This window comes from Gymnodraco acuticeps, unplaced genomic scaffold (genome assembly GCF_902827175.1).
Source record: "Gymnodraco acuticeps unplaced genomic scaffold, fGymAcu1.1, whole genome shotgun sequence".
NCBI lineage: Eukaryota > Metazoa > Chordata > Actinopteri > Perciformes > Bathydraconidae > Gymnodraco > Gymnodraco acuticeps.
The window spans coordinates 162,109-172,543 of NW_022989982.1; the positions used below are offsets into that span (position 1 = coordinate 162,109).

Genomic DNA, 10,435 nt, shown 5'->3' on the forward strand with positions numbered 1-10,435 from the left:
GTGCTTCGTGTGTTTTTGATAGATTATCAGTTGAAAAATGTTCCTGCTTTGAAATGAATGTGGTCTCTGTTAATCAGTTATGGGTGATATGGTCACATGATTTAAACACTGGCTTCCTTGTTTTCAGTGGAAAGTTTTGGTGTTAATGTCACATAAACGTTGTGAATTTCCATACTGGATATGCTGCTTTCATTTTCCCACCCTAAAAGCAGAAACATATACTTTTTATATTACTGTTTTTATTCAAATGTAATGAATTTTAAACACTGGCACATTAAACAAAAGCCATATTACCATCATATCATCCAGCTCTTTACTTAGAAAACCCAGCTAACAAATTATGTAAAAACCTGTACATTTGAATGTGAAAGCTGATACAAGTGTCTTGTGGTTTCTTTCAACTAATCATAACCTGTAAAATAACTGTGAGTGTTGTTAACAATTGTGAGATTAAAACATCATAAAACTACCCTTTGTTAAATGAATACAGAGCTAAAATGAAACATCTGTTCAGCACCTGTAAAGGCATAGTTCCTGCTTCAGAAAGCTGGGTGGGTTCATTGTAAGTGAAACCCTTCCCTTTTGTTTGTCATTCATATTGGCACTCCCCTTACTGACCCTGCTATTGGGTTGTGTGCAAAAGGAAGTCAACTAACGTGTAGGATTCTTATCAGTGACGGTACAGATTAACAGCAGAGGGAAATATACAAAATCTTGTTCGACATTGAAAGGAGACCATCCTGTCCGTTTTCTACAAGAAAACAGAAAGTTTACGCGCTACAGGAGGCAAGTTTGGACACGTTTTGTTTCCTGGGACGTCTGTTTACTCTGAGGAGAAGTCTGTCATTGTGAGAGCTTTTATAAGTTTGTTTGAGGACTTGTCAGTTGTAGGTAAACTTCAAGTGTGTCAAGTTTCACACTGGACACTCAGGACTCTCAGGACACTCAGCATTGTCACTCGCTCACCACTAGAGGGCCCTGTATGACAATTTACAGGAAGTATAGTTATTGCTCTAATATCTAAAGAAGTAATTATGATTTAATTGGCCAATAATTAAGTCTTTATTGTTTTATTACATATATGTGTTTTTTGTTTGTGTTTCATATGAATTAGGTCTAAAGGTAGGATAATGCCCTACAAATTACAAGAGTATATTTAAATTTAATATAATTATATTGTAGACAGAAAACACAGCAATACACTTTCAATTAACAAGTCATACAATTGTTTTAAAAACAGATACAAGTGTGTAAAAATGAGTATCACTCATTATTGACGAGGTGTTGCCAACCTGGTCCGGTGACGTGAACAAGAAAGCTGCTCCCACTCCCAGGTATATAAACATAAACCCTGTCTGTCTGCTCTTTGTTAGGAAGACCTTTGACTTGCAAAGTGTAAAGAAAGAGTATAGTGCTGTGCTGTTAGAGAGCCGGTGAGTGTTCAGGACTCAACTTCAGGGGTAGCAACATGCTGAAAAAACTCTTTCAAGTCCTGTGCTTCTTTGCTTTTTTCACTCTGGCATGTTTTGTGGTGCTTCTATACTTTATAAACGACAGCACTTTAACTCAGTTTAAACAATCAGATGATAAGGTAAACAAGACAGTTCCTCAATGGACCAAAGAACCACAGAATGGATCCCTTAATCTCACCAAAGAAAAGACAGTGATGGCACCCACTCCAAGGAAGGGTTTGGAACCTTGCCCTGACACCTCCCCGCATCTTGTGGGTCCCCTCTTTGTGGAGTTTAATAGCAAAAGATCCTTGGATGATATCAGAAAGGATATGGGTCCCGTTCTGAAGGAGGGAGGACGATACAAGCCTCCAGACTGCATCGCCCTGCAGAAGGTATGAGAATAAATGCAGAGACAAATGAACACATATTGGATCAGTTTTCTGTATTATTAGATACTTGGAATCTATTTTCAAAAAAAGAGGTGTCAAAACTTAATTGAAGTGTGTAATATACATCATATTTATGTGAGAATTCTGACTAAATCACCAACTTTTATGTCCTTACTTTCACTAAGGTGATGCCTACCATTTTGGGGCATTCCAAGTATTTTCTTGTTATGTTAATGTGATAAAATATATTTATTTTTAAGCGTCACTTTAACTAGACCTGTCATATGGGCTTCCTATAGCAAACTCACTGCATTAAACTACATTATGTAAGATATGGTCAGAATCTAATCATGAAATGCTCAAAAAATGAACAAAGATTATAAACTGAATGCATAGAAGTAACAGTTTTGATGTTAGTTAAGTATTGTGTAAATGTCTCCTGAAATGAGCATGCTAGCCATCATGAGAGAATAAAGAAGAGCTGCCCCTTCTGAGGACTTTTCACAGTTTCATGATTGTGTATTGTATTAATCCATAGTGGCAAAAATGAGTGTAGCAACTCAAAATGAAGCAGATCAAAGCCCTGGTACATATCTGTCATGTCAGTTGGTGCCGCCAGCTCGACGTATACATCTGAACTTCTGCCACGTAGAGCAGGATGTACGAGCAGCACGTATATGTACATAGACTGTATGTTTTCACAGTAACGAGTTTAGCCGATTTTACAGACAATTATAAGTTTAAAGGTCACCGTCACTATATGCAAAATCCTTCTGTGGAAAGAGACTCTGAAAGTTTCAGGAAAAAAGATTCTCTCTCTTTTTGTCCTGATCCATTTCCATAAAAACCTGTCTGAAAATGAGCTGATCAGATTTTGGCCACGTCATAACGATTTTTTGGCTTGTGTAATCATTAGCCAATCACCAACCAAGGTATATATCCGAGATCTATAATATATTGATGGAAAACAGTATAATAGGGGACCTTTAATATAAGATTTCCCTACATTCATATTAATGCAAACTTCTTTATTTCACTTGTGTAGGTGGCCATCATCATTGCATTCAGAAATCGGCATGAGCACCTGAAGCACTGGCTGTTTTATCTCCATCCCATACTGATACGACAGCAGTTGGACTACACAGTGTATGTTATCAACCAGGACGGAGACGGAGTGTTCAACCGGGCTAAACTGATGAATGCCGGCTATGTGGAAGCGCTGAAGGAATATGATTATGATTGCTTCGTCTTCTCTGATATAGATTTGATTCCCATCGATGACCGTAACCTCTATAGATGTTTTGAAAATCCAAGACACTTGGCCGTAGCTATGGACAAATTTAATTTCAGGTTACCCTACAACACCTTCTTTGGCGGGGTTTCTTCATTGTCCAAGAAGCAATACTTGAAGATCAATGGCTTCCCAAACACTTACTGGGGCTGGGGGGGTGAGGACGATGACATCTATAAGAGAATTGACTACCGTGGGATGTCCATCTCTCGACCGGACTCTGTGTTGGGAAAGTACAGGATGATCAAACATCAGAGAGACTTGCACAATGAGGTTAATCCAAAGAATCCGGGTAAACTGAGCCACACTCTTAATAACATGGATAAAGATGGGCTTAATACCCTCAAATACACAGTCAAGGAGATTGTGAAGGATGTTCTGTTCACATTTATCACTGTGGATATTGATGCTCCGTCAAGCTAAAGGAAAGAGGAACCTGCGAAACTGGAAATGCTGTTGACTTTTGAATTATCGCTGTGTGTGTGTGTGTGTGTGTGTGTGTGTGTGTGTGTGTGTGTGTGTGTGTGTGTGTGTGGCCTAGCATTACTATACTTGTGGGGACCTACATCTGTTTACACAGTCATGTGTGGGGACTCGCCTCCCTTATGGGGACAAAATGGAGGTCCACATAAGGGGAATCATTAATTTTAGGGTGAAGATTTGGTTAGGTTTAGGGTTAGGGTTAGGGTTAGGTTTAGGGTTAGGTTTAGGGTTAGGGTTAGGGTTAGGGTTAGGGTTAGGTTTAGGGTTAGGTTAAGGGTTAGGGTTAGGCATGTGTTGGTTATGGTTAAGGTTAGGATAAGTCTCCAGGAAATGTATGTAAGTCAATGTGATGTCCCCTGAAGTGATGTATACATGGTATGTGTGTGTGTGTGTGTGTGTGTGTGTGTGTGTGTGTGTGTGTGTGTGTGTGTGTGTGTGTGTGTGTGTGTGTGTGTGTGTGTGTGTGTGTGTGTGTGTGTGTGTGTGTGTGTGTGTGTGTGTACAATTTGCATATGACAATCTAACTTTGAATAGAAAAATGTGAAGGTACTGACAGTGGATTAAAGTAAATCGTTTTTTTAAGAAGAGTTGGACACAATATTACTATTTTATATACTTAATGGAGTATTTGGTATTGATGTTATAATGTGTGCAATCTTAATAGTTTACAAATGGTATCAGAATGTAATTTTTATTGTCTTTTATCAGGTAAAATACAGTTTATCATATACTTCCTCTTGCACAAAGTAATGATAAAATAACCCACATTATACATTACTAATACTAAGTAAATAAAATGATCATGATATTGTTCGGAAAGAGTAAAAAACGATTAACTTAACTTTAATTTACTACCATTATGACCTTTAGTAATGATGTACACTGTCACCATTATGTGTTGGCAAATGATCGGGTGAAGGGTATTTTATTCATCATTCAACACAATACTTTGTAAATGGGATGATTTTGTACTGACACATTTGTCTTAACTGTAAGCAAACAATTTATTGTTTTTGTACTTCAGTTTGCTGTGTAGTTGTGTCCTGTGAATACTTGAAAGTGTGATGAAATCAAAAATGGGTAAATACATGTTATAGTGGTGGGGATGAACAGATTGATTTATCTTTATATTGGAAAGATGGGTTTACTGCTTTTGATGTGATGATTGTGCCTTTGTTTTGTGAACTCTAGCAATGTTTCGGAAACTTTTATAAAGATTTAAAAAAACAACTGTGAGGACATTTGTGGCAATTGAGCTTGTATTATAAGCAAACACCCTTACAGCAATTTTAAAAAGAATACTGCTCAAAGTGTGTAGTTTTTCCGCACTTATGATTTTCTTTTAAATAACTGAGACTTTGATATAGCCTAACTTGTTTTGAGATTAAATACATCAAAGTCACTCTTTGTGAACAATAAAAATTACCCCACGATGAATTGGGTTCATTTCAGTCTCTAGAGCAAGTTTGATCAAAATGATCCTTTAAATTGTTGTTTATCCAATTTTGAAATGCTCTTTGAATTCATAGCATGCCTAATTGTTAAATAGTTTTCCTAATCTTAGCCCATTTTAAACGCAGAGCAGGCAGAGGGACACTTTTCTGAGGAATGCAGTTTTTGGCGAGTGATGTAAGAGAAGAAGGGCGAGGCAGTGAACATATTCCTAGTAGTTTGCTTTTTAACAATAGGTGTTTGCTTTAGCCATGTGGCCCACACTATGTTTCAGGTGTGGCCCTCCAAGGAAAGAAGTTTCGGCACCAGTGAGAGAAGTTAAGTATTTATCTCTTCAGCCTAAAGAGCTGGAGTGACCTGTTTGAAACGTTGATATACTTTGTATTGAAGGGCAGATGCACGACGTACACTGAACAAACATAATTGTTGACTTTAATTAAATGTATTATGTCAACAGATACACGTAATTGTATTAGGTTAGCTGAATCAATAATATAAGGTTGAACCTATTTTTTTATTTAAACTTAATATTGTTGGTTTTAACTAAGCTAATGCAATTATGTGAAATGTGTTGACATTATAATTATATGTAATGAAAGATGCAGCACACACTTTGGAGGGCATGCACACTTGTTATGATGTTCATTATGTTGAGCTGTTTATAATAACATTCACATTTTCACTAAGGGAATTCATTTGGATTGTCAGGTTATGTAGCAGTTGTGTGGTTCGCAAGGGTTTCAGCGAAAATGAAATGAAAATTCAATATTTAGAACAAAGCCATTGTCCTGTGTGTTATGGAAATAATTATCATAGACGCCAATTTGTAACATACAGGACAAACCTTGATGTCTGTTTACCTTCTTTAAGGACACAGGCTGCTTAGCCAATAATGTTATTGTTCCCATTCTGTGACCGGTCAATACTGGGTCACAGATGGTCTGTGTTGTGGGTACACTGGGACACTTCCTTCTCTGTATTTGTGGACTCCAAGGTGAAATCTTCGAGGTCATAGGTGTCCGACGCAAGTAGCTCAGTGTTCCCACACTGTTTAGGCTATCTTCTCAAATATGTTGTTTACTCTCTGCGAAACCAGTTAGATGGGCTGGCAAGAGAGAGGCTCTCCAGAATTGACGTGGCAACTCTACCGTGAAGTCAGAACCTCTGACTCTTGGACTTGTGATGTGAATCCTCCGGCCGTAACTCCAAATAAACCATCATGTGTTTGACATCAAAGCTACTGCTCCTACCGTGTCTCCTTCCTGAGTCGGTGACTCCCACTGCATAGCTACACAGAAGTTTCCTCTACAAATTGGCGTTGTCGGCAGGATGCCAACAGATCTTCAGATTCTGGTAAGTGTGATTTTCAAATCTACTTTGGACATTGCCTTATCAGAATCTGTGATTGACGGTATCCTAAAATTACCTGTGAAACTGATCGGCTGCGTTTCCTTTTGGTTAATGAACATTTGGGGATAGTTAAACCCAGGGAATCAGTGTCTGGGGACCAGGGGCGGACTGGGACTAAAATTCAGCCCTGGAAACTGACCCAGTCCGGCCACATGAAATGTCAAATGTTAGAAATCCGCTGTTTATTATTTAAAGTTTTATGTCAGATTCGCTCCTTTTTCCCTCTCTGTACACAGCTCCAGTTTGGGCATTGCCCTGTCATCAGATTTCGTTTTTAGTTGCGGCTGTAGCGGAAGTTTAGTAAAATTATTTTTGATGAAATATTCCAAATCTCCACCCTCCATAATTGCACTTGCTTCAGTTGCTTGCTACTTTCTAAGGGCGGTGATACAGTATGAACTGAAGTTGATGCGATTTGATTGGATTGTGAGGCGTGAGCCTCATCTGATTGGTCAATTCCTCAATTTTTTGTTCACCAAGGGAAGCCAATTTCGGCTGGCCTCCTCTCGCAACAGAGAGTGCAATCTACTGTTTCACCATAACATCTAAAGGGGCGCTGTTTCACTCTTTGTAAAATACTCAATGAGAATGGGGGAGAGACGGGCCGGCAGAATAATTACCGAAACTAAACGAAGTGTTTTTATTTATTTATTAATATTATAACTACAATCCATAAAAAACAGGGGAAGCTGGCTTCCCTTGGCCTCCAGGAGAAAACGCCACTGAGTTCAAGGGATAATTCTCACCCACCTCTTGCTCTTGCTCTGCACTTGTATGTGCCGGTTGAGCTGGTTCTTCCAGCAGCTCAACTCTGTCCCTCATCATGAACGCAGGAGGCTGGCTGTATATCTGAACTCACGCCCTCATCATTCTCTTCATCATCTTGCATTTGTTTTAAGCTGCTGATGATAGTGCTCGTAGCAGCGCTGCTGCCAAAAAGGTTTGTCAATTTGCGACATGTATATGCTTCAGCAGCTTCACCTGCGAGTGACTTCACCTTTTTTCTCTTGCCTTCTCAGCCCCACCTTTTTCTTTTCGTTTTCTTAGATTTGTATCCATGTTTTTTCATTCTCCCTGTCTGCCGCGGTGTCTAATCCCTTCTCTTCGTGTGGCCGGTCTTTTTTCTTCTTTGTGTGTGATTATTTGACATAAGAATCACACAACTGCATTAGTGGCCGCAGTCGCCCTCTGTCGCCCGTCAGCGCAACTTAAATGATGACGTTAAACTATTTTTTTTTTTTTTAAAGGGCCGGCCGTCAACGGCCCTTGACGACAGGCCGTTCTGTGGTTCTCCAGATTCTACAGATGGCCAGTCCGCCCCTGCCAGTGGGGACTCAGTCCTGGCTGACTTCCTCTGTGTATGCTGATTCGGGACGGAAGTGCCATACAAGCATGCACAGCTCATGTTTAAAGAGACCTTAAAGAAAGGGCATCAGTGAGGTGGAGCTTCTGTGTGAATTGAAAGCAATGCAAAAGATTTGTACTGGACAAATCGCCGGATTTTGAGGGTCTTAGCGGCCAAACATAGCAGTTGAAAATAAGCAGCCAGAGATATTTACTGCTATCACCTCTCTGTAAAAACACGGCTCCAGCTGCAGCCTTGCGTGTGTGTGTGTGTAAAAGAAACCTCACCGTGTGTGTGTGGGGCTGGAGCAGTGCAGGCTGAGAGGAAGAAAATCACAGTTTTTGTATAGGCTTTAACTCACGGCACCGCCGTCCTTCAAACGGGACGGTCTAAAAGCACTCGTTGTTTAGGACCGCTTTTCTCATGGTTAGACGGGCCAGCGCGAAGTGCGTGCATCACCCGATGCGCCACGGTTCTCTGGAGCAGGTGGCGGTCAGGAGTGCATACATAACATTATAGGCTAATTGATCAGAGGTGTGTAGTGGCAAGCAAGCATAGGCAAACTGTGTTTCACCTTGAGGTGAACTCGATAGCAAGTGTATATAGGCTGGTCGTACGGACTACAGTCAACTGAGCTGTTGTTTGGAGAGAAAGGGCAGGGAAAAGTCTGTGGGCTCCGATCGGGGGGGCACAGCGCCACTAGAAACAGATAGCCTAGTGGTTGTCGCAAGAGGATAAGCTAGTTATCGCTCTTGGACGGCTTTCAGGCACCGATAAAGCACTTGTACAAGGGTGGACGCGCGAGTAGGTGCTCCATTTCTATAATTCCCTACCCCCTCTGAAACCTCATAATTCGGACTAAATTGAGCTGAATGAGCTTTGCTGTCGCGCTGGTGTTTATTACGAGTTCATGTTTTGTTTGTCTGATTGTTTGTATGGGGAGTCTATATTGGTTTGTCCCGCCGTCTTGTGTATGTTTTGTAACAACTAATAATGAATCAGTCCATAGACAGGGTAATAATGAACTAAACTTTAGTTATCTCACCAAAAGTAAATGACCTGAGAAAAATAAAAAGTGTTTTTATGTCCTGCCTCTGAGTGCAGGGGAAAATGTAAACAAGAAGCACACTGTTGAGGGTGAGCTCTAGGTGTAAGAAGAAAAGAAGATTATATTGCTTTAAGAATCCATTCTTAAATGGTATTGCTGGTATGTTAAGATATCTTTGTGACCTTGTATAAACCCTATGCCCGTCCTGCGCCCCGAGACCCTCAGAGACTTGCCTGAGGAGATCAGGGTTGCAAAATCTGTTTTTGTAGGTCAATGTTGTATTAGTTGTTTCATTTATTCTTAATCTATGTATTGTATAGTAATAATGAATAAAAACGTAATGTATTGAACACATTCCGAAACAAAGCAGATAAGACAGAACCAAACTCAGACATAATACTAATTGTTGTTGAAACCTTTTGCGCTGTTGCAGCAAAATGGAAACTGTGTTAATTATTCTGTTCCAACTGGCCACTGGAATCGGATAATTAATATAAGTTGAAGTTCAATTACAGTTTTAAAAATTGTTTAACATTCTTTATTAAACTGCTTCAAATTATTTCTAGTATCAACCAATTGGTCTCTATAGACATTACTACAATTAAAATAGTTGTTAAACTACTGACAAGTTGTCTGAAACCGAGCTTATGAACAACAGAGTAAAGGTTGCTGGTTAAGCCAGGATCAATATATGTGTTGAAGTTTTTATTGTGTGCATAATAAATGTGTTAAATTAATTGAGCAATTCTTTAAAAGTATAATGTTGCAATTTCTTTAAAATAAGTAATTACAGTTACAAAATAGGTGTTGTTTTCCAAGGGCCTCTCTTTCACAGGCACTTTGAATCATAACACTCCCAAGTCCTACAGAGATCAGTATCACTTTGTGTTGCAAGCCAAATCCAGGGGTTCTACTCGAGCCCAATTTTAAATACCATAAAGAAAAGTATTGAACCCAGCTCGAGCTAAATGTGAAATGTATTTAATTAATGTGCAAGTGTTTTGATTTATTTAAAATGTTCCAGTCTAGCTTCCTTCGAGTTTAGTATAAACAACAGATTGGTTCTCATAACATTCTCACTGCTGTGCTGTCCCAAATGTTTTAAACCTTGGGCAGACAAGCACACACACACACACACACACACACTTTGGATGAATAATCACTTCATCCAAATTGTAAATTGTTGCCTTCTTTAAAGTTATTAGTAATTCAAGATTAATTATTAAATTAAATTAGGTACATAACAATAAACAAAATAACTTTGACTTGATCATTTTGTTCACAACATTAGACCTTGTCCTCTAATCTATACTAGAATAAGATAAGTGTGCATGTTTGGGTGTTTTAACACTCCTGTAATGTACCTAATCTTCTTATCCTTTTCATTACAGAGCTGGGAAAATGGTGTATTGATTAGATTCTGATCCGTGCAAAGTCCAATTTTGACTGACTTTAGTTCTAATGTTAATTTGATTTCAACCCATAAGGAATTATTTAGATTAACTCAACATTTCACATGATGGATTAGTGCTCCACATTTTTCCCACTCATTTGTTGTGCAAT

At 39.1% G+C, this 10,435-nt stretch overlaps 1 protein-coding gene across 2 annotated transcripts; it reads left to right on the forward strand.

The window, feature by feature from the left end:
- The first annotated feature begins 1,468 nt into the window (after positions 1–1,468).
- Positions 1,469–4,847, forward strand: LOC117543588 (beta-1,4-galactosyltransferase 1-like). 2 transcript variants are annotated; one of them, XR_004568580.1, is made up of 3 exons: positions 1,469–1,846; positions 2,889–3,669; positions 3,996–4,847. XR_004568580.1 is itself a non-coding variant. In XM_034211942.1 (2 exons), exons 1-2 carry the CDS (start codon positions 1,469–1,471, stop codon positions 3,555–3,557), a joined length of 1,047 nt encoding a protein of 348 aa, XP_034067833.1. In that variant the 3' UTR covers positions 3,558–3,719. The 2 variants fall into 2 exon arrangements, 1 of the variants encoding a protein (XP_034067833.1); XM_034211942.1 differs by lacking the exon at positions 3,996–4,847 and having other exon boundaries at positions 2,889–3,719.
- Positions 4,848–10,435: the final 5,588 nt, after the last annotated feature.

Coding starts and splice junctions, on each gene's coding strand:
- LOC117543588 (XM_034211942.1), top strand. CDS start 1,469: ATGCTGAAAAAACTCTTTCAAGTCCTGTGCTTCTTTGCTTTTTTCACT. Junction 1,847..2,888: donor ACTGCATCGCCCTGCAGAAG/GTATGAGAATAA, acceptor TCACTTGTGTAG/GTGGCCATCATCATTGCATT.